Source organism: Saccostrea cucullata, unplaced genomic scaffold (assembly GCF_032062105.1).
Source record: "Saccostrea cucullata isolate Sc308-1 unplaced genomic scaffold, CSIRO_AGI_Scuc_v1 ctg329, whole genome shotgun sequence".
Classification (NCBI taxonomy): Eukaryota; Metazoa; Mollusca; class Bivalvia; order Ostreida; family Ostreidae; genus Saccostrea; species Saccostrea cuccullata.
This window is the reverse complement of record NW_026931985.1, coordinates 256,082-280,973: the sequence shown is the minus strand read 5'-3', so window position 1 is coordinate 280,973 and position 24,892 is coordinate 256,082. Positions and strand designations below refer to the sequence as shown.

Here is a 24,892-nt window from a genome sequence, read left to right as displayed (position 1 = left end):
GTATTCTAGCTCTTAAGAGTATTATTTTAAGGAAAGCACATCCTACATTGATAATGGGTGTGGCAAGCATTAGCCTAAACTACCTGTTCATTTCTCTTAAGAGAATAATTAGATGTGGACAGGCATAGCCTAAATTAATTGTCCACTTCTCTAAAGAGAATAAAGATGTGGACAGGCATAGTCTAAATCACCTGTTCACTTCTCTAAAGAGAATAAAGGTGTGGACAGACATGGCCTAAATTACCTCTTCACTTCTCTAAATAGAATAATTAGGTATGGACAGGCATAGTCTAAATTACCTGTTCCTTTCTCTAAAGAGAATATAGGTGCAGACAAGCAAAGCCTAAATTACCTGGTCAATAAAGGTGTGGACAGGCAAAGCCTAAATTACCTGTTCACTTCTAAAGAGAATAAAGATGTGGACAGGCAAAGCCTACATTGCCTGTCCAAAAGGTGCCTTGGGGAAGCACTTTGGCTTCATGATCAAAATATCACCAAAACAACCGGGTTACATATTTGAATTGAATAGGAGTGCATGTGAGAGGTTATGTAATATTGTGAAATAAAAAAAAAATTCTATAATTCATCACCCAAATTAATTGGAATCTTGAAATCATTGCAGTAAAAAGTGTTGACCATTACTTTTATTGCATAAAATGAGTTTTTACATGAATCAAAACTTTTGGAAGGGGAGATAACTTCTTAAGGGGTATCAACCAGAGAGAAATGTCAAATTACCTTTGAAACATGGACAAGAAGTCATGATTAAAACTATCTGCTAACAATTGACTCCAAAGCTTTATATTTTTTGAGTTTTTAAATGAACAGAACAAAAACTCTAGCCCAACAAGAGTGAGATCCCTAATAACAGCCATGATTAAGAGTTTCTATACACCATAGAGCCAAAGTCTGCTGTGCTGATCAACTGCAATAACTTATAGTGTTCTCCAGACATTCTCCCTTAGTGCAGTGTTCTTCAACTCTTGTCATCAAATTGAGGCAATTACAACTCATCAAGACATTACACTCTGCATCTGGTAGCAGCAGAAAATCTTCAGTTTAAAGGGGCACCCTATAATTTATCTCCTCCTCTGCTCTGTAAAACCAAATTAAGCTTGCACATTAAATACAAAACAGACTTCATAAAACTGATGAAAATTACTTATTTCCCTCTAGAGGCCAGACAGCTTAGCATTTTACATGATTTCCATTTTCCAGAAATACTCCATGCAGATATCATAAAATTTTATACCAAAACAGATTTTAATTATAAAATATTTTAGTACAGAAACAAATATCTTCAATGCTAATGCCATGGATTGTTCAGAAATTATTAATTGAGTTTAAATACCAATTCACCACACCTTGTCATTTCTTGTGGGAATAAAAGCCTTTGCCTGACTCCTACTCATATTACCTTAATTAAGAATACGCATACGTTTAAATTCAATTTGGACTGTCAAATCTATACATTTCTTTAGGTAATTAAACCTCAAATTTAATTTACTTCTTATAATTTTTCTTCTGCCTACCCAACCCACCCATCAAATTTCACAACTCAGTATCTTCAGAAGGAAACCATAAATAAATTTACAGTTACGTGTTTTAAATAAGCAAGAATTAAACATAGTGAAAGTTTAACAGATTTTTATATCACAATTCTTTTTGTAATGGTTCGGACGTGGATATCAGCCTGGATAGCTCAGTTGGTAGAGCACCTGACTGGAAATGCACGGGTCCTGGGTTTGATTCCTGGTCCAGCCATACATTTTCTCCCCTCCTGTTACAGATTTGGTGCCACTGACCAACCCTGAAATTGCAGGTGAAAGTCCTGCCATGGAGTAATAAGAATTTGGGTTGTGTCTTAGACGAAGGCAAAGACCATTTGTGGAGGAAGGAATGTTATGGTTTGGGCCGTGGATATTGGCTAGCATGGATAGCTCAGTTGGTAGAGCACCTGACTGGAGATGAAGGGGTCCTGGGTTCAATTCCTGGTCCAGCCATACATTTTCTCCTTTCCTGTTACATTTTGAATACCCTCTGTCCTTTACTGCTAGCAATATTGCAAAAATTTAATCTGTTAGCACTAGGAACCACTAGCAAGAGCATAAGGTAGGAAGATTGAGGCAAATTAATTAAACTGATTGCTACCAAATGCAAGCTCCAGTCCAAGAGAGATAACTCTAAAGCTAGAAGCTTTCAATGTGAGTGACCTTTCTTTTCTCCTTATCTTCTTACAGCATGCATCAATTGACATGCACTGTGGAATGCAAATGCACAACACACCTCTGTCATCAAGCATCCATATATAAATCGTCAACTTGTATTGCCAGTAAGTACCCTTCAGAAACTACACTGTTAAAGTACAATGACATCTACTGAGCCTGAGTGAGCTGTGTCCTTGTCTTGTAATCTAACAGCTGAAAATCTCACTCCACCCCACTCCAGTTTATCTACATCCCAGGTGTGAAGTAAGAGGTGTACTATACTGTAATGCATCATATGTTATTACTAGAAGCTGAGCCATCAACACTGGAGAATTCAGAGGGTGAACAAGGAGAATTCATAGAAAGGGTGAATATCTGCTCTTCCAAAGAGTCATTTTTTTCCCAGGAGAATGTCTTTTGAAACACTGCAGGTGACAATTAATAAATTCTCTGTGTCATTCTTAAACCTTTCCAGATTATAAAATTATAATAGACAAAATACAACTAAAGTAATACATGAAAATCAATTCTATGCATTTCACTCTCCCTTTAAATTGTACTATAAAATACTGTGAAATCACTAATTTTTGTAGGGGTTTAATTTTTTTTGTTTTCGGGGAATCTAGAGGACCACAAATTTATGACCACCATGAAATGTAAAATTCCATATGCATTAATTACTACAGCACATTTTCCAACCAAGAAATGAAATCCTCACAAACCAATCCTTGGAAAGACTCATGAAAATATGTGATTTTACAGTATGTATATTTAGAGCAATTATGGATATTTATAAAATGTATAGTAAATTAATGTATTATTATTAATGGACATAAGCTCAATGTTCTACGTAATCTTCAGAAATTGAATTGAAATGAACGTTTGTTTTTTATAAACTTTAAAAGTTAATTTAAAAAAAAAAAAATTTAAATAAAATCTATTCCCTGCAATATATTGCTTTGGTTTTGCAAATTAAATTATAAAAAAAAAATCAATGATTAAGTTTATAAAAATGATTCTTACTGGAAAAAAGAACCTTAGCCCAATTCTAAATCAAATTAAGATGGAACCCTTGTAGATAATATATCTTTGTTACAAAATTGCTTTTCAGTTCTCCTGAGGGCACACTTATTATTAATTAAATGGGAGTGCAATAGGGCCATGAAAAATTCAAGTATAGAATGTTATCCAACAACATAGTTTGCCTCAGAGTTATTCCCCTTAGCCCCCATCTTGTAGACCAAAGCAATGAATTTTCCTCTTTGAGCAACCAATTTTAAACATGCATGCAAGAAATATATGGGGAAAATGTTTACAATCTTTAAATTAGGAGTTAATCAAGGCTTTAACAAACATATATTCATAAGAAAAATAGTGTTATCTTTACCTCAGTAACCAGTATAACAAACTGAACTTAGTTGAGTAATGAAGGGATCTTGGAATGTTGACCTACAATATGGCGGCCATGGGGAATAACTCCTGCTTCAATCAGCTCAATGGAAAACATTCTATAGGTCTTTTTATATAATTATAAAGAAGAAATTACATGTTGTAATTTAAAAAGACTTTTTAATACTGATACAACTTTTAAGTCATAAAGATTCTAAAGGAATGTTATTTTGACTAGTGTAAATAATACTTTAACTTGTAAATGTACAAAAAATCAATTTCAAAGGCAGATCCAGGGCCTGTACTCCAGGCCTGTGTCCAGGCGTGTGCACTCCCCCCCCCCCCCCCCCCCCCTTTGAAATTTTTGTATGTAAAGTAAAATTTATATGTCCATTATCTTAAAATCAAGAAAAAAACATCTCTTATTTGTAAGAAATTGTCGTCTTCCGGGGGCTACAAAAAGGACCTTGTCTTAGACTCATTGGGATTCCTTCATTACAGCCACCAGATCCCCCCCCCCCTTTGCCTTCTACTGCCCCCCCCTCCCCCCATTATAAAATTCCTGGATCGGCCACTGAATTTTACTCATGTATAACAAGTATATAGGATAACAGTTAAGGGAAATTAAACCACATATCAAAATTAAACTTATTTTATTACATGTATTCCTTCAATTTCTTTTCTTTAAAAATTTTAGCCTCGTGAAATAGTCCTAGCCTTGAGGAACTGGAATCTTGCTAAAGGTTTCATTCACGAGACCAGTCTCCGCATCACACAAAGGACTTTGGTACCAATGAGGTAAGGATCAGCTCCTTGCTATAATGATGCTCTAATCACTGCACCACGAGGATGAACAAACATGATTGTTTTGATCGTCAATATATATACAGGATCAATCTCATATTGACCGTAACTGTATGACCCATGGAATAGGTATGAATTACCTGAAAATTGTGACAATTATCTGGTGCTAAATGGTGGATACAATTTGTAGATATTTCATAACCTCGTAGAACTGTATCATTCCGCCATGTGACAGAGATCCACATGTCTTGATACCATAGTCAATTGCCATGATCTATGACCTCTGGTCAATGTATTTATCCAATCAAATGTATTACACAACGACCAGAGAAAATAAAATTGAGTTTTTCTCTTTTATATTCTTGATTGTAATGAAATTATTTTATGATATGCTGAGGTTTTTTTTTCGCTATAGGAGCATGGCTATATTTTAAAGATTATTTACCATATACTACGTAGATAAAGGTTCATCTAAAGAAAACAGCTGTACTGGACACTTAATTAAGATATAGATTCTGATATGACATATAAGAGCAAATAGCTCTATTGGTATACATACGATTAAACTAACGCCTCCTTTTAAGTATTGCAATTTTCAAACATCTGTTGTAGACAAACGTGACAAATACTGTGAACATTATTTTATTTTCAAAAAAATATCATGTGTCATATGAATAAATAACGACTGAAAATTTTGCACACTCAAATTTACTCATCCTAGGCCCCTCAATCCACAAACTGTTGAAAGGACTTACAAATTTTATACAAGATACTCAGTATAATTTCTATTTCAAGGAATCTAGCTGTGACTACCTTATGTAAGATTAATTGATATTTTAGCTGTGGGCAATACACTTTTAAATAAAACATATGGTATATAATAAATTGATGGGGAAAAAATATGAAATTTTTCCATGATAATTAGGTTAATGGGTTTTAATTATTTAGCTCATGAATTTTGACATACATAAAAAAGCACTTTCCACATTATGTCAAATCTTTAAGCTAGTAGTAAAATATGCAATACATATTGACTTTTTTACTTAAACTAATGAACTATTTGAAAAGTTCTGTGCATCAAACAATTGCATTCTGTGGTACGTCTTACTGAATAACACTACATTCTTTCTATATATGGTACAAATTCTCCCACTTCAGGGCTATCGTTAACACAGATTAAAATCCATTAGCTTTGTGAGTTCATCAATTATGCACTATGCAAACTGTACCTGGCCTAAAAAGCATTTTGATCATTTTAGACAGGGAAGGTTAAGATTACGTAAATGGGAATGGACTGAATGATCTTGATCTGTTGCTGGGTTCAAACCTACAACCTCAATACAGTTGACTGTAACCAATACAAGCAAATCAATATAAATAGCACTCCAAAATTTATTGAATTACAAGCAAAAGATAGCGAAATTTCAATTTTTCCTCTTCATCATTCTCATTTCATTTCCACCCCTTTCTTTTTAGCCACAAGCCATCAAGGTAGCTCAATCTGTACAGCACTTGATCATGCAATGATTAAGGTAGCTCATTCTGCAGAGCCCTCCCTCAATGATTAAGGTAGCTCATTCTCTAGAGCCCTCCCTCAATGATTAAGGTAGCTCAGTCTGAAGAGCACTCACTCAACAGTTAAGATAGCTCAATCTGTAAAGCAATTGCTCAGTGATTAAGGTAGCACAGTCTGAAGAGCACTCGCTCAATGATAAAGGCAGCTCAGTCTGTAAAGCACTCACTCAGTGATTATGGTAGCTCAGTCTGTTGAGCACTCATCAATAATTAAGGTAGCTCAATCTATAAAGCACTCACTCAGTGATTAAGGTAGCTCAGTCTGTAAAGCACTCGCTCAATCATTAAGGTAGCTCAGTCTGTAGAGCAATTGCTCAGTGATTAAGGTAGCTCAGTTCATAGAGTGCTCGCTCAGTGATTAAGGTAGCTCAGTCTGTAGAGCACCTGCTCAGTGATTAAGGTACTCAGTCTGTAGAGTGCTCCCTCAATGATTAAGGTAGCTCAGTCTGTAGAGCGCTCCCTCAATGATAAAGGTAGCTCAGTCTGTAGAGTGCTTTTTCAATGATTAAGGTAGCTCAGTCTGTAGAGCAACTGCTCAGTGATTAAGGTACTCAGTCTGTAGAGTGCTCCCTCAATGATTAAGGTAGCTCAGTCTGTAGAGTGCTCCCTCAATGATTAAGGTAGCTCAGTCTGTAGAGCGCTCCCTCAATGATTAAGGTAGCTCAATCTGTAGAGTGCTTCTTCAATGATTAAGGTAGCTCAGTCTGTAGAGCACCTGCTCAGTGATTAAGGTACTCAGTCTCTAGGGTGCTCCCTCAATGATTAAGGTTAAGCTCAGTCTGTAGAGCGCTCCCTCAATGATAAAGGTAGCTCAGTCTGTAGAGTGCTTTTTCAATGATTAAGGTAGCTCAGTCTGTAGAGCAACTGCTCAGTGATTAAGGTACTCAGTCTGTAGAGTGCTCCCTCAATGATTAAGGTAGCTCAGTCTGTAGAGCGCTCCCTCAATGATTAAGGTAGCTCAGTCTGTAGAGCGCTCCCTCAATGATTAAGGTAGCTCAATCTGTAGAGTGCTTCTTCAATGATTAAGGTAGCTCAGTCTGTAGAGCACCTGCTCAGTGATTAAGGTACTCAGTCTGTAGAGTGCTCCCTCAATGATTAAGGTAGCTCAGTCTGTAGAGCACCTGCTCAGTGATTAAGGTACTCAGTTTGTAGAGTGCTCCCTTAATGATTGAGGTAGCTCAGTTTGTAGAGCACTTGCTCAGTGATTAAGGTAGCTCAGTCTGTAGAGTGCTCTCTCATTGACTGGAAGGTCTTGAGTTCAAATCCGTGACTGACCTAAGTCAATTAAATAGGTACTAGCTGTTTCAGTTTGATGAGCAATCAGCACTTTGAAGTGTCAAAGTTGTGGGTTTTTTAGATGAAACCATAGAAACCATTAGGCCCTGTGTTACAATAGGTGTTGACACAATAAGGAACGCTTACTGCTCAGTGGCCCTGAGTGCCGAGTATGTCTAAAAATAAAGTGCCTTCACCTGAATTATAATATGAGTAAAAAATTCTCGAACAGGAGGTAAAACAAAATATATCAGAGTCCTACACACAAGTGGGCAAATTTGTAATGGGGGTGAATTTAAAGAAAACTGTATATTTTCTTAAAACTTGCAGTGACCGAGTGAATGGAGCAGAAGTTGCAATTGTGAAAAGGCGAAAATAGCAGTTGTCAATAAAAGCTAGTACAGTCCAAATCTCATTATCTTGAACTCAATGGGATCGAGGAAAGACTTCAAGATATCTGATGATTCAAGATATTGAGGGTAAAATACTTAAAGAACTAGTGGATAGGACTTCCAAATCACTTCCATGGTATTCGAGATATCGATGTTTGAGATACCGAAGTTCAACTGCATGTCCTTATAATTTTTCTCATAGTTTCCCTTTTCAAGTGCTTTAAATAGTTAATGGATATTATGCACATAATCTTTATCATTGCTTTACATTACCGACACAAAAAATCCATACAGCTGTATCGTACTATTGAATTGAAATAATTACCATCATTCTTCTGATATTTTTCAGTTAAAATTTCACCTGATCAATACATATAAACTAAAAATAAAATGATTATCTGTTGGGGTCTATTCGACATATATATGTGTCAGGAAAAATAGGTTAATGTGCAAGGAATTTAATCAATTGATACTCCTCCTCATCTGGCTATTTTCAACTACTGACCAATATTTCCTCAATAATTAATTTTCATACTCATGAAAAACCTAAATCTCTTAATTCACAAGTTTTATGACATTAATACTAAAAGGTAAATTAAATCCATGAGTTGCACAGCAATCGAGTATTATAATCAAAATATGGCATTGATTGATCAGTAAAGAGTGCCTGTAAAAGGCTCTGATATAATTGTATACTGACAGTTTATTCACTATAAACCAAGATGATATCATATTGGTTTTCATATACCTGGCATATTTTCATCAGCTCTTAACCCTGAGGTGTGAATTAATCAAGTCTGTATTCTAATAACCGAGTAACTGTTGAATTAATCTGTCCGCAGAATATGAACTTTTGGCAGAATTGAAGTTGATCTAGGAAAAACAACCTGTAACATTTTTGTCTATGCATGTGGAAAAACTATAAACAGCCTCTTACTTCCACTTGACTCTCTGTTACCAAATGCAGCTATTGATTTGAGCAAAATGTTTATTTTTCAAGGGATCTGTTAGCAAAAAATTTCTATCATCATTCTTAATTGATCTCTTCATGGAATTGATAAACATATATGACAAGAGAAAGGAATAATTTTGACAGAAAGTTTGTCACCTTGTGATTTTTTAGTGAATTCAACTGATACTAGTATTTTAAATCTAATCCTAGGATTTTTCATTTTTAATAATTCCATCCAAGAAGACATGATGCTATATAATGCCCTATAGCTATAATTAAACAGAAATCTGAGAAGAAAAAGAACTCTAGTACGTTGTATCCTGGTGTTAAATTTAGATACAAATAATCAAATAAAAAATAACACCCAATACCCCCGCTGAAAGTTATCAAACCACATGGATGGAGCGTGGACCGAAAAACATCTCGTCTCTGATCTAAAACCCACAATGCTAAACTTTGGTTAAATTGAAAAAAAATTTCCGGCAATTGACTGAAGCAGAACCCTAAGCCTTGTGGGATGAAAGGAAGCACAAGATAAGAGGCTTTTTTATCACCAGCAAAGGAAGAAGGAACAGCACTACTGAATGTTTGATCAAGTGAGAATTCAGACAAAACCCTGCTGATCTGTTTTTGCCATGAAGTATAGATGTCATTCCCATGTATATAACCCGTAATGATCTAATACGCCATGAATAGCTGAGGAGTAGTACCTGAAAAACATTTAATCAATGGACTTGGAAGACATCTGCAGTGTTATAGTATTGAACTCAGATGACTCAATTCAGTCACTAAGTTAGCATCCTTAACACTGCCTCCACAGTTAAGCTTTCTTTGAGCCTCAGCATTATCAATAAAAGTTTACTCCAAGGAAGTTATAGTCAACTGAAATCTTTATGCCAGCTGCAGCTGAGAAGAATTGGATTTGATGTGATTATCATGTAACGGAAGGAACGGAATATCCATGTTACAATTTCCCGACCTAATCTATGTTGATCAAACAGAGGTCCATGTGGATGCAAGGCCTTACATCAGAATGAATGATTCCAACCATGGGTACAACATAGGCAATCTGACCAATTTTTCCTCCGTGAATTTCACCCCTTCCAGTGGACCGGAACCATTACCTCCAAAGTGGGGGGTTTTGGCCATCATTCTGATAGTGTTCTGTACAGCCATTGGGAATCTCCTCGTCTGTATCGCGGTGATTTGGGACAGACGGCTACAGAACATGACCAATTACTTTTTGATGTCGCTCGCCATTGCTGATTTCTTGGTCTCTATTTTAGTGATGCCATTTGGGATGTTAGTGGAACTCTTTGGTATGCTACTTTTTTTTAATATTTATTTCCAATTCATGACTTATGATAATTTTAATTTTCTATTTTTTTTTTTATCTATTTATTTATTATTTTGTATTATAATGAGCATAATCTAAGCTTTACTTTATTGAACTAGGGAAATTCTTGTTTAAATCATTGAAAGATTTCAAATACCCGGTACATGTATATTAGATTAAATAAAGAATCAATAAATCAAAATACTAATTAATTTTTTAAAACACCACACAAATACACACACAGCTTGAAAGTATAATCTTGCATATTTGCAAAAAATTTTCTGGAGCCAATTGTTAAAAATCATTTTAATGTATTTAATTTTGCATTAATTATTAGAATTAACTCTTTGGTATGCTACTTTTTGAATATTAATTTTTAATTTCTGATTCATGGCAAAAATTATTCAAATTTAATTTTAAAGATATTGAAAATAATTTTCTTTTACACAGAAGTAAATATCATTCCAACCCACTTTTTTTTAGGGAGGGGGGATGGTGAAGGGGTGATGAATTTGATCCTTTTCCTCTTATGGGTATAAAATTTCAAAAGTTTAAATGTTCATAAGCTTTAAAATGTCATTCAATTTTGTGCTGGAAATATCCTCTTACACTAACATATTTATCCACTTTACAAATTAACCCTTTTGCCTTTGGATATTGGCATTATTTTTCTCTGCAGTCAACGATTTTCATATCCAGTAACATGCATTAAACCTAATGGAAACTCTTACAAAACTGTCAAAAGTTTTGGATGACATTTTACTTCTTGCCATGCAATTTTTTTTTTTTACAAAACGGTACTATTTCTATATGTCAAGTCTATAAATATTAAACATTCATCATGTAAAAAAGGGAAACCAATCCAATCAAATTTGTCACTTTAACTTTCACAAATATCACATCAATTTTCTGACTCTATTTCCATTACTTTTAATACTCTGTCAGTATTCTTTAAATGTCTCTAGTTTCTTTTTAGCCACATAAAATGTACCTTACCTATTGAGAATTTTGCAGGATATTCTTGATTTAAGATTTAGTGTCATCAGATGATTGTAAACAAAAAATCAGCAATGCATTACCTGGGGTTTTGAAAAGATATCAATTAATTGATGAAAATTCTTTGATGATTCAAAGAAAAATATATCAAAATTACTACTAAGCATATATTCTTGATGTCTTTGTGACAAGGAATTAAAACTCTTAAAGTTGATTTAGCAAATAGTGAATTACATTTTGTAAAACTGCATTCAAATTGATTGATTTACATGCAAGTCCCCAACTTTTATTTAAGGGGGTTTGTGCAATTTCTATTCTCTAAAATGCAGCCATTTTATACATCCCACAAGAAAACAATTCATTAGGATTATCTCCCATATAAATAATAGTTCTGATGTTGGACAGAATAGCTCACTTTAACTCAATAAATGAAAACAATGCTTTGAACTCCTGGGGCTCACAACTAAAGCCAAATGTCATGTTACAGGGAATTTAAGGATGACATGTAAAAAACAAACCAGGCTAGTTATTCCCCTTAAGAATAGTAGTATTCAAATCTCAAGTCTTCAGTAGGGGGGAAAAAGCACATAATGACGTTAAAACATGATAACAAAACATTTCTTAGGCTTGTGAACTGAAGATAAATGGCATCTTTTTATTTTTTCTCAAAACAAGGTGAGCCATCTTCATTTGTCTTGGAGTTAACGATATCACTCTTCATGAAGACAGACATCACTTTTTGGGGTGTCTAGACAAAATCTTTTTAAAGTGACTTTTTAAAACAGATAACGGTAAAAAAAAGATATCATGCTCTTGACGAATTTGTTGCACCTAAGAACGTTTCTCTTTCCTGAATGAAAATGAAATTTTACCAATATTAAAATGATTAATATCCATTTCTTGTTACCTGAATTTAAAAAAATCCTGAAAAACATGCAAAAGGCACAGCCTTAAAAGAGAGGAAAATCAAATGACAGAGAGAAAAAAAAACATTTAAAAAAACAAACACCTTTCATTAGCAAATCAAAGTCTGAAAAATATATATATATTATTACGCCTGAACACTGATTTTTGAGAAGGAATCTTAAATCTGTCCACAAAACATATAAGTGATCGACTTACAATCAACAATTATAGGTGTATCAACAAAAACATTTCCAAAAGCATAAACTGTAACTCATCAAGAGATAAAGCTGTATAATTTGGCCTTCGCTCCATCATCTTTGATTACTTTCACAATTATCAACTCCTACACTGAAAAGAAATAAATGTTTTTGACCTGTCAACTTAATATTATCAATATAGTCCTACTGTTCTTAGATAATATTAATATATGTCATTACAAGAAGTTGTAGGTGACTAGCATTTACTTTATTTTTCCCCGATATACATTACAATTATCTGTAAATTAGCCATGGTTAATTCATCTGTAATATCTCCTGAAGAAGCAAATTTATTAAAAAACAAAATCACCAGAATTTGACCTTTAAAGGTTAAAATTAATTGCGTAACTGCAGTTTATGAAGGTACTGCTTTTTAAAATTACATCTTTGATTTTCTTTCCCCATTACGAATCTTCCAGCAGGAAATAAATTAATCCAAGTAAAATATCTCAATAAACAGATTCCCAATAAAAACTCTGTTTGCAGGCTCTAGACATGGCATATACTTTAATTATACAGTTCTGATTTCATGGAACTTTTCTGCAAACTGCCCATTGCAGATGTCAAATAGAAAAAAAAAGATTACATATATCATATACATTTTGTAATCTCTACAATTTTGTTGATCAAAAAATAAGATATTTAATTAGAGTATTTTTCTATGAACTTCAGGATTGCAAACATTGATATTTCAAATACCAAATGTTCAAATCCGAAGCACTTTTTATAAACCCTCAATATCTCAAACTTCAAATATAATAGAATTATTTCAGTACTTTTCTATCATTTAATTCAAAATTATCAATATATAAATGTAAAATTATATAGTCATTAAACTACTTTGTTTGTTTAAATATTTAACAACCCCTTTAAAAAGTGCTCATCAATAGCCAAACAATGTTTAAATTAAACATAATTTTGCTTATAGTTCTGGAAAGTATATAAACATCCTTTTAATATGAACTATAATGAAACTAAATTAAATCTGATAGTGAGAGTTCATTTGCTTATAAGAACCATTTTTTCATTCTTGATAAAACCACTGCTTCAGATGCTGTAGCATTTACAATCTGAAAACCAGAATGCTAATGGCTGATCGTTACTTATGATAGATTAATAACGTGTGACATGGTAATAAAATATTCATTGGTATCAAGTACCTTTTTGTTTTTATCAGTAAAAAATTGAATGCTTGGCATGCCTGCCTGATTGATATCACGATTTTAATACGGAAATACATTGCAGTTCTAGCACGTCTTTTTTGCTATGAAATACTCCAGAATGCCTCATGCTGTTTGCGAATCCATCTTGAAGATAAAATTCTTATGAATTATTAAGTCTCGATCTGCAACGTTCAGTTTATGCAGAAAAAGCAATATTAGAATGTTCCTGATGCAGTGATCTTGGATGCCAGTTGAAATGTGATTAGCATCATGTTCTATTTAAAAATTTCATAATTTAGCTGTAATTGATGAATGCAATAGATCAAATATACAAGTCTCTATGCAATATTTTTAAAAAAAAAATTGAAGGAAAAAATCTGAGTATTTTTGAGTTACACAGATTTTTTTTTTGTAAATTACGCTTTTCCAATTTAAACATATCCAAATTCCCTGATACATTTGCATTCTTTAATTACTGATTTGCAAAATTTGCTATCCTACAGAGCTTGGAGAAAATTGAAATTTTACATCGGTATCTTGAAAGACATCTATATATGTATGATGTGCCTTTAAGATAAACTAATAAATTTCACTCGTATACGTTCATTAATGTTACAAACACCATCGAAACGTACAATTTATGAATTTTTATCACCTTCAATTTGCCACATTTCCTATTGTGAACAATGGAATATATCTTATGGCAATAACACCAAAAAAAAATCAATAAGACGATAATTTCCATACAGTACCAAATTAACCGTAAAACTTATTTTCAAAACCCCCGATTCTAAGAAAACATTAAGTGCCATCAGCTCGATTTTCTCTGTTAGACAACAAGAATGGCAGTGGGGAGGGTGATCAATCTTTTTTTAATTCTTTGGAGTGGTTTAATGCTCTCTTGGCTACGTTAATGATAAATCTGATTTGTAAACAACTTTAGGTGTGGTACATCATTTAATTATGCTGGCCTTCAATATATCGGATTAACTTGCATGTTTATTACGTGCATTAATCATCCACAAACCATCACATAATATACAAACACCAAAACACAGCAAACAGGATGGGTGAAAATATTAATATTTTCAAGTTTTGATTTCCAATCTATTTTCCTACTTCACATGCAGATAGATTCATAATAATTTATCATATGAATTTATAAAACAACTGAATAAATGAATATTAATGAAAAAAAAAAACCATTTTCAATAGTTTGTAACAAATATATTACACATTGAGATCATATCAAAAAATTTTCAAATTTCTCTCTCCGTTTTAGGAAACTTTCCTCTACGACCAGAATTCTGCATTTTCTGGGTCACCACCGATGTTCTGATGTGCACAGCCTCTATCTGGCACATGTGTACCATGTCCATGGACCGCTACTTCACCCTCAAGTACCCAATGAAATATGGAAGAAATAAGACCAAAATGACCGTTGCCTTGAAGATTCTGTTTGCATGGCTGGTTTCAATAACCATTAGTAGTCCTATTTGTGTTTACGGAATTAGTGACACCAATTCTGTGTTTAACGAAGGACAGTGTGTTCCCGCCATCCAAGACTTTGTTATCTACGGCTCAATCTTCGCTTTTTACATTCCCCTGACTATCATGTTAATTACCTATATTTTGACCATAAGGATACTCTGGCGAAACCAGAAGCTCATGAAAATCGACAGATCCGATACATATATAAAATCAAGGATGAAACACGCAGAGATATGCGAGATGAAATCGCTCTTACATCATCAGCCGGAAGACAGGGAAACATGTAAAAGTAACGACACTGATGCTACAGGTCTGGGAACACAACTGAACACCCCACGACATGAAGACAAAAGTCCACAAAATCAAATCTCTCTTCTTAATGAGGATCTAGCTGTCAATTCCATTCAAGAAAATTCTCCAATTCAAGCATTTGATTCTAAATATAGCCTCATTTGTGCTAATGATCCAAAACAAGATAAAGAAATGGAAATGGTTCAAATCAAAATATCCAAGTCTATTTCTAGATCTAGTAATGTGCAAAAGGCAGGTGAGAAGAAGTTAGAGCAAAAAGCTTCCTCCCTGTCCTGCTTAAAAACACCCCACTATGACTACCCTTCCTATAGCTCAATGTGTACAAAATCTCCAAAATCACATCTACTGTTGCCGTCCAGGGGAGATAATTTTCTACGCCTCAGCTCCCATGATTCCTTGGTGAAAAGATCGACCGAAAAATCTTGTATGCATCAGGCAGTGTCGTGCTCAACGGTGAACACTTCTAGTTCTATTTTGTCAAACTTGATCCCATGTTCGGGAAATAGTCACTTTCACAGTTGCAGTGATATTGGGAAAAAAGACCTGAAACTGGTGGAATGGAAAGAAAATTATTCCAAAATACAGAAGGAAATGGACCAAATTTTAAAAGGGGATTTTGACAAGGAAGCTGATCTTAAATGCAGTAGACAATCAATTTTTGCTCAAGCTAAAAGTTCAAGCTCAGACGATTCTATTTGGAATAATGAAATTTCTGAAGAAGAAACATATTATGACTCACATGAAAATTCTTCTTCTAACAAGAAGGAAAGCACGGAAATAGATGAAAAGCATTTGCGACAAATTAGCGACAACGACAAAAATGCTTGGGATGATACTGACTCAACTTCTGACGCTATATACTGGAGCACACACCAATTACTTCCAAGGACAGAATCCTCGCAAAAATTTACCACAACAATCCACCACCACAACAATTTTTTTCCAAAATGTGATACAGAAATGAGTTTACTGAACTCAAAACAAACTACTGGAAATGAAAATCCCTCCCAGTGTCTTTATGCAGGTTTGCATCAATCCCAGTCCAGTATAAACATCAGTATATCTAGTCAGCAGTCTATGCCTCTCTCGGATTCCGGGGACTCTGTTATCGATCCTTCGGATGTCTCCGACAATTCCGAGAGTTTGACAATCAAGTTGCGTCCCACAACCCTACAAATGTACAAGTTTAAAACAAAATCCCTAAGCCCCTCTAGCCCCCTGATTGGATCTAGGAGCAGACTATATGGTGGTTCATCACACCAACTTTGTAATGGAACGGGAAAGCATAACGGCCAAGCAGGTCATAAAATGATCAACAGAACTTTGACCATAAATAAGCTCCTCTCCAAATTAAACAAGGGTCAAGGTGCAAATCCTGTGATGTCCAAAAGGGCCACCACTAATGAACGAAAAGCCTCAAAGGTGCTAGGAATTATTTTTGCCGTATTTGTGATTCTGTGGACTCCCTTTTTCATTGTGAATATTTTGTCAGTGACCTGTCAGCACTGCATGCAGAATGTTACTCCGGAACTAATGTCTTTGTTTCAGTGGATGGGTTACATGGCCTCCTTGGCTAACCCCATTATTTATACCATGTTTAACACCGCATTCCGCAGGGCATTTATTCGGATCTTAAAATGTCACATCTGCATAAACGGTTCTCTGCGAGCGGCAGATCGTAGCACTATGAGTTATCCTATGTCTTATACTGAAAGAAGAAAACACGGAGGGCCAATCTCAGTAAATTATCATCACCATTAGACCTTCGTGAAAAATTCTCCTTCGTATTGCTGCAATATGAACAATGTTTCATCTTTACATTTTGTACAACCCCAGAATGTCCTCCCAATTTTCTATTTATACTTTCAAAATTTAAGGAAAACTCAGCAACAATGAAATCAATCAAAATGCCTTCTATCAAACAAGATAATCATGATTCCATGCATTTTGTTGGACAATCATTATATTCAAGGCGACTTCAACATACATTAACAATGTCTAAACATTGAAGACTTCAGGTGAATTTTCTAACTTAATTGAATTTGATGCAAAAAAAAAAAATTATTCCTCAATCATTGACTCATCTTCTTGTTGTGTTTAGCTTTTTAAATTTTAACACCAAATGTCCTTTAATAAATGTTATTTTTTTAAAAACTTAACCTATTTGTTGTGAAGTTGAAACGAACAGGGTTCATGTTTATTTGAACTTTTGGGCTGTACATCATCAATATGAGAATGTATTTTATTTCTATAATGAAGGAATTTGGAGTGTGTTTATTCGTACAAGCAATGCAAGACATTTCTGTCTCTAGAGCTAATTATGATTATGGTAGAATTGGTATTTTTGGCAAAAATAATGATAATTAGCCAAAACCTGACAATATATTTTTTAAAATGAACATCAAATGAATATTTCCAGTGGCAAAAATTTTAAACTCTTGAGCTAAATTTTGGATAATATATTGAAGTCAAAATAAATCAAACACATTTCTATAACTTCAAAACCTATTTTTTAAATAAACTTGTACTTTTTATGCTTTTGTCCCGATCATAACAACAGTCAGTAACATATCAAAACTTATCTGAGACCACACAACATCTCTTCATTCTCATAAGACTCCTCCTAAAATAGTTCTTGTCTATATTCTTAGTCACTTGAATTGATGAAGTCATGAAGGAAAAGCCCCCAAGATTTCTGAAATGGCCTTATAATGAATGCTGCATTTGCATTCCCGATCTTGGTGGCATCACAATATGAGTGAAAAATTTCTTAAAGGGACAACAAACGAACAGACAAACAAACAAACAGACAAACTGATCTTTGAGGCATATTCATATATATTCATACATTTTCTCTTGAATATAACACCCAATCTCGAAAGCATTGCTTTAATTCTCTCATGACCCACACTAAATCTTAAATAAAGGAAAATGAATTTGTACTACATGAAATCTATTCATTAACATTCCAACGAGCATTTAAAATTTTTCAAGTATAAGCTTAAGGGAGTTGAAGAAGCCTTATTGGATAAGGGGGGGCTGCTCACTTCACGACTGTGATTATTGGCTTAATTAAATCAAACGATATTTTGCAGCAGAAGTGTCGCCAATAAGCGTTTTCGCTGGAGAAAGATTTCGTTGATAAAACCCTCGAGATAGTCTAAATGTCTTCTAAACTCCATTAATATTGTTTTTAGCACCATAAAGAGCCTTCTTCAGATGCTGGCGTTCATGTTATTCGTGAGAACATTAAAAAGATATGTCTTTGGTCCTTCCCTCTTTCTGCTTTTATGGGAAGTAAAAATCATTGGAAGGAAAGCTGAACTATATAAAATCGGGAAAATGCAGTTTATGATTCATTTTCCCTCAAAAAATTTCAAAAACATTTTTTTTGTAATTTAATATATTACAATTTTAATTAATAGTTAGGGAAAAAAGGTTGCATTTCTCAGATATAGAAATTTCATTCTAAAGAATTTTTTAGAATATATTATTGATTTTGTAAAACAGAAGTAATTCTTTTTTTGCAACATATATCATCAATGGCTTTCATAAGTTTAAAAAATAATCTTTTTTGCTTTCAATTATTTCTTAAAAAACTCAATAACTTATATGAAGATTCTTTTATGTTCTTTTGTAATGGAACCATTGTAAATCAGCTATATATAAGCCTTTATCTCTGCACAGCTTAAGAATTATTAGTTTTTTTAATATCAGGCTTCAAATGTGATGATCAATTTAGGGGGAAAAATTCTTAATCATCTCCATAGTATATTAAATTTTCTTCATTAGTAGTTATTAGTGTTCAGATTCCAAACAATGTCCATAATAAAAAGTCCTTTATAACTGTCCAACTGCATCAGCTCAAGAGTTTTAGGAAGAGAGGGTAACGAATCTATTTAATTAGCCCAGGGGAAGTTCCAACGTTCCTTGCCCTTATCGGCTATAGGTTTTCTCACTGCTAATTAATGTCAAAAAAATTTGTACAAAAATATTGTGGCCAGTATGAATTATGGATACAACTGAGATAATTAGGGAGATTTTTTTTTTTTTACAAAAAAAAAGGAAGAATCTGCCGCAGATTTTGATTATAGGCTTGTACATTGCCCTCTGGTTAGTAATCGACAATGGTTGGAGACAGATATGCTGTTCGGATTTCTTTTATTAATTCTAAAAAAATTTTCTTGATAGTTATTTGTGCTTAAAACTTTGTTCAGCACTTAAAAAACAGAAATTTTACATTATTACTTCACAACTAAAACCTTAATTTCCAACTGAATACAGCGCAGAAATGAGCTCCACGGCAAAAAAAATGCACAAGTACCTCTATCAACAGATGTACATAGCAAGTGAAAGCAACCAAAATATGAAATTAAAAATCTCACTCTAATGGAAGTAATGCAGACAATTGCTATTTAAATCTATATGAGCACTGAATCGTTATTTTTGCAAGATATAAAGTCTCATAATTGCAACGATATATGCAAACAAAATGAATAAATTGCGTTAGCACATTATAAAAAATCTGTTTGCTCATCTTGCAAAAGATAATGATTCAATGCTAATATCTCGTAACATTTGTAACAGCAAATGAGATTTTAACGTGAATGTTGATTTTTACTTATGACGTTGCATTTCCACAGCATTCCAAGTTTGTGATGTCAAAGTGAAACGCTTTCTTTAACCTGTTAACTTTTGAGCCCCTGTCCGTGATACAGTAGTTTTCCGCACACTTTCGAAGCAAAATGAATGAGGAATGTAAATATATAATTCATTACTTTCATTTTGGAGGTAAACCAACCTTTTTTTTTCATTAAAAAAAACAGGAATTTTGAGGTGGTATATCCTTGAATTCCCATGGACACTAACTTGGATGAATAGGGTATATTTATAGTTACTGTATTGAAATAACAAATGTTCAGAGCATTCCATATCAAATTGATTCCATACAGTTCTAACTTTTCTGCCAGTCCAAGACACACAAGAAGGAGTCAAACTCTCTCGAGCACCATGGAATAAGATAATAGTAACAGCTAGGAGTAGAAAAGCCTCATAAATTCACTGCATGTTTAAAATATCATCAGCGCTGCATGAACCAGGGGTCACCAGTGCTCAATGAACATATATTTATCTCACTGTTTTCTCCTTAAAATTATTTGTTTGTAATCTGACCTTTACTGCTTTGAGGAATATGTTTCTAAGAGATGCTGAAAAACAGCAAAAAGAACAAAAAATTCAAAGAAATGGCATTCATCTATCATTCAAAGAGAGTGAAATTTATTAAGAAAAAGCTAATAACATATAAATGTGAAAGAGATCAATTCAGATTTCAAACTGACAGGAACTCAATTTCTTTTTGAGAAAAACAATGAAAGTATATGCAATATGAAAGAAAAAATTTTTCTCCTGCTCTCTCAAATCCGTATACTGGATACAGGGAAATTTTCGTAACCATTTTATTTTTGCCCCTTTTGCCCTTACCTTGGTTGGGCCAATTTAAAAAAAGGTGCAAATTCAAAGAAAACAGTATTATTTCTGTAACAAAACTGTGCCTGGGCTAATTTAACACGGCAAAATTGTTTGCAAGGGTGAAAGGGCTAAAATAAAGCAGGGTGAAAAAAACCCTGTATACAGTGTTTCTCAAAGTTCTTGATCCTGGAATTATGTCTGAGTAAAATCCTTACATAAATTTTATTCTTCATGACTCCAAATTACACCCACAATTTGTATAGTAAGTGACGACAACCAATATGCCATCACGTGAGTTTCGATACTAATTGGGTAGTGAAGTGTGAAGTTAGTACAACTTACTCATCAGCACGACTGTGATATTTCGTTAATTGGATGCTTTCGTGTACCACCCTTTTGAATGTGTAGATACTAATAACTTATCAAGTTGTTTGTTAAATTGACACATGTAGAACACCTGAATTGATTAAGCTTCAGCATCTGACAATCATTTTTGTGTTTATCCTGACCGTAACCTTATTTGGCATCGCATTTCCACCTCATTAATGACTATTCCATGGTTTAAGCTGTACATGTAGGAGGTTTACTCCTTAAGTAGAGTATTCCCTAGCTAAAGAGCACATCTGTAAATCAAAGCAGCATTTGACAATGATCCCAATGCAGATTGCGTCACTTTCATCATAACCCACACAATAACAAACTAACCCACCCAACCACACACAAGTAAGTTATCATATCCCCTCCAACTTGCAAGAGGATAATAGGCAACAATGTTAAAAAGTTCACTGAAATATGAACTTGCATGATTGTTCACATAAATTCTATGAAGCCCAGAGGCCTTCTCTGTAGATTTATTATCACATACCCATTTAAACCAAGTTCATTTCCTATGCATAGAAAATTAAATTTCAAAACTGTTCTTTATTTCATAATATTTACATAAAGTAAAATAAAGTGATCAACTGGAATCAAATATTAAACTAACGACCCATCATAATGTTGCATTGAGATGACATGACTTTAAAAAGTGTTGCAAAGTATAATTCCTTCCAAATTATCTGAAATATTTTTGTAAATCTTAATTACAGTAAAACATGCATATAAATTAAAGTGCCATTATCGTTATAAATGGAATTCTTTAATTTTGTAAAACAATTAAAAATGCATTTAATTAAAATTTCTTATTTCAAATAATAACCTTGAAATAAAAATTCATCATGATGTAATCCTTCTTGACGAAGAAGAAATCTAGGGGGGAAAGAAAGAGAGGCAATTTACAAAATGGCCTTGGCAAAGACGCAGATATGATCTAGGAATGGTGAGGGAGGGCACCTGCTAACCAACAAAGGTACATTTTGGGGATTTAGCTCGAGTACTTTGTCTATTGATCATCAATAAAAACACCTCCCACACCAATATTAAAGTTTCCCACTAACACCCCACATCCCACATCTATTGCACAATACACATACATATTACCACTATATCGATACTTTATCGTTATCATGGTTATATCTTGATCACTGATAATATTTGTACAGACTTAAGACAGGTATAGATCAAAACAACATCTTTTAAATTTGCAGGGAGATTAAAAGCTTTGTTTTTCTTTAATGTGTATGCATACACCCTATTTACCACATCCAGGCTTTGAAAAGTATCAACCGCAAAGATCAAAATGGTCAAAATGAGAGACTCTCTGGCTGAAACATCAAGTAAATGTTTACAAAATCATTTTCATATTTTTAAAAGATATGTCCTTGATTAATACCTAATAATAACTTTTGTATGTACAGCATATTATTGCATGCCTGATTGTCAGTGTAAGCAATGGGAAAAACAAAGGGTCAGTAGGGACTGGAGACACATTTAACTGGGTAGACAGGAAAACCCGTAATCTTCATTGATTCATGTGAGCCTCTCTGCAGCTGTTCTTGGGCATTAATAAAAGGAGCTAAGAAGGATATCAGAACACAGATGATTATATATGGTAGTAAGTACAGCTATAATGCAACATTTTGGTTTAATATTCTGGACATCTGAAAGAAATCGACTTACTAGTGCCAGTGGAATTAATTTGGTCAGTTTGTAAGATAAATCAGCTTCCCAAAACTTACTTAACTTCATTGATCATGAAATCTAGCACCATGTATTGAAAAACACCATGAATTGAAAACATATCTAATTTTTTTTTTTTAATTCAGTAAAGTCTGGACTCTAATAACTTTGTACTTTTCATAAATGTTGGCTAATTTCTCTTTAATTACCTAAGCCTTTCTAATTCTTAAACTTAATTGTGAATTTTCAAATCCAATATCCTAAACTGTTTAACTTCAGCACCAAAAAACCTCAATTTTGCAAGCTAGCAAAAAAAGACAACCTAATCCTCCTTCCAAAATTTGAGGATTGTGCAATTTTATACTTTAATCTGAATTCCCCCTTCCTTTTTTCTCATCTGCACTTATACGGTAATGAATTAATTGATCAATCAGCATATAAGAATCATTTCTCCACACTGATTTACATAGCCAGTATATAGCTGATTTACATAGCCTATAGCACTTTGTCTTATTTCTTTTTTATGCAATGTAAGCAGTGACAACAATGAACAGAGCTTGGTCCTATCAAGAAAAAAGAATGGAACACCGCACACTGTAATAGGAAATTTTCAGACAAGGACGCACCCTAAGGAAATGAAATAAATCTGATCCGATAAAACCACTAACTCAGAAAATTGCAATTTGCACATTTTGTGTTTAATCAACACTTATTGTGCTTGGTTATTCATTGGCGAATGTCATTAATTAAGCAACAGTTCGATAAAAAATACCAGTGGACATCTTGCAGGTTGTTTAAATCATGGTCCAGGACAAATAAAAATTTTACTGTTTCAAGGGGACCAGTACATTCAAGATAGAGATAGATTCAAGATCAGTACATACGAAAGAATCAAAGAGGCCATACATTGATGATTAGTCAAAGTTCATGCATGGGGATAGAAATTTATCCATGACAGAAACTCATGAAATCTTACAACACAGGATTCATCCTATGAATGCCGAATCTTGAAATTTTTGCCCAGTTTTATTTTTGCCCCTTTCGCCCTTGTCAAAAGGGAAAATGACAAGGGGCTAAAATAACCCAGTATACAGTATTCATTGTAGTCAAAAAAGTTCACAGTTTTTTTATATTGTCAGGTAAGGTATATTACAGATGGATTTTTTCCTTTATAAACCTACATGTCTCTAGAATCATAGCACTGTCAGTAGACACTAGCTATTATATCTTATCCTTATACTATATTCTCCTTATGACCCCATTCCCCTTTAAAAACCAGTCTTTTTTCTCAGACTTAAAGCAAATGACATGTATTTCTTTACCCATGCTTTACTTCACATAAGACTCATAACCAAGAAGATTTCACCCAAATAAATGCACTTTAAACCAGATATTCCAGGCAACCAGATATTCCAGGCAATATTAACAAAAAAAAGAACAATCAATATGAAAAACTCCACTCAAATTAAGCCATAAAAATCCAACAATGTAATCCCAATATGCAATTAAAGAGTTCAATACATCCATCTAGAGTCAAATTTAAAAAAAAAACATCATATTTTTGTATGTCAGAGACTGATTCCTAGAAATGTTGTATCTTATCTAATCCCTTCATTCATGAAGAGGAAAAAATCTGACGTTATGAGGTAATATTTGTACTTTTGTTTGCCCGTTATCGAAACTCCGATTACTTCATGCCAATTCGATGTAAATCACCCAAAATCTTTTGCCGACATCAAGATAACCTACGAAGAAGAAGACATTTACCAAGACACTGGCTTCCACTAAGCACGTTCATTCATACTACGACAGGAAGTCGTTCATAACGGAGGCCCATCTTTCAAAGATGGACAAATTGATTTCCAATTTTTTGCTTATCAAATTATTGTCTCTCGATTACTTTTGAGGCAAACATGCTTTTGCTGTTAAAGGGAACGACAAATGAATACAGTCATTTTCACAATTAAAGGTATTGATAAACATGTCTAGAAAAACAGGCCGAAATAGAACTGGGATTCACTACTAGGTTGGTTATAGGGTTAACGTAACATAGTAACTTCTTATTGAAGGAGAGTCATTAAATTGTTATTGGTTTCAAATAACTTTTCATTTTTAAACTAGTTCTGGCAATGAAACAAGATACTTTGCTCACGTTTTGTACTTCTGACGACAGCAAACTAATAAACAATCTTTTATACTGATTTGTGTATATTAAATAAATTAGAAAATCAGATTCTGCTTTCTGGGCAAAAATGCCATGATTATGGAAGTTTTATCAATCCTTACACAATAATTAAGCCTCCACACTTT

The 24,892-nt window shown here is 33.7% G+C and overlaps 1 protein-coding gene across 1 annotated transcript; it reads left to right on the top strand.

Annotated features, from left to right (window-relative positions):
• The first annotated feature begins 9,080 nt into the window (after window positions 1-9,080).
• LOC134234200 (uncharacterized) lies at window positions 9,081-17,203 on the top strand. The gene is made up of 2 exons (XM_062716256.1): window positions 9,081-9,913; window positions 14,535-17,203. The coding sequence occupies exons 1-2, from the start codon at window positions 9,556-9,558 to the stop codon at window positions 16,814-16,816; spliced, it is 2,640 nt and encodes an 879-aa protein (XP_062572240.1). The 5' UTR covers window positions 9,081-9,555; the 3' UTR covers window positions 16,817-17,203.
• The last annotated feature ends 7,689 nt before the right edge of the window (window positions 17,204-24,892 follow it).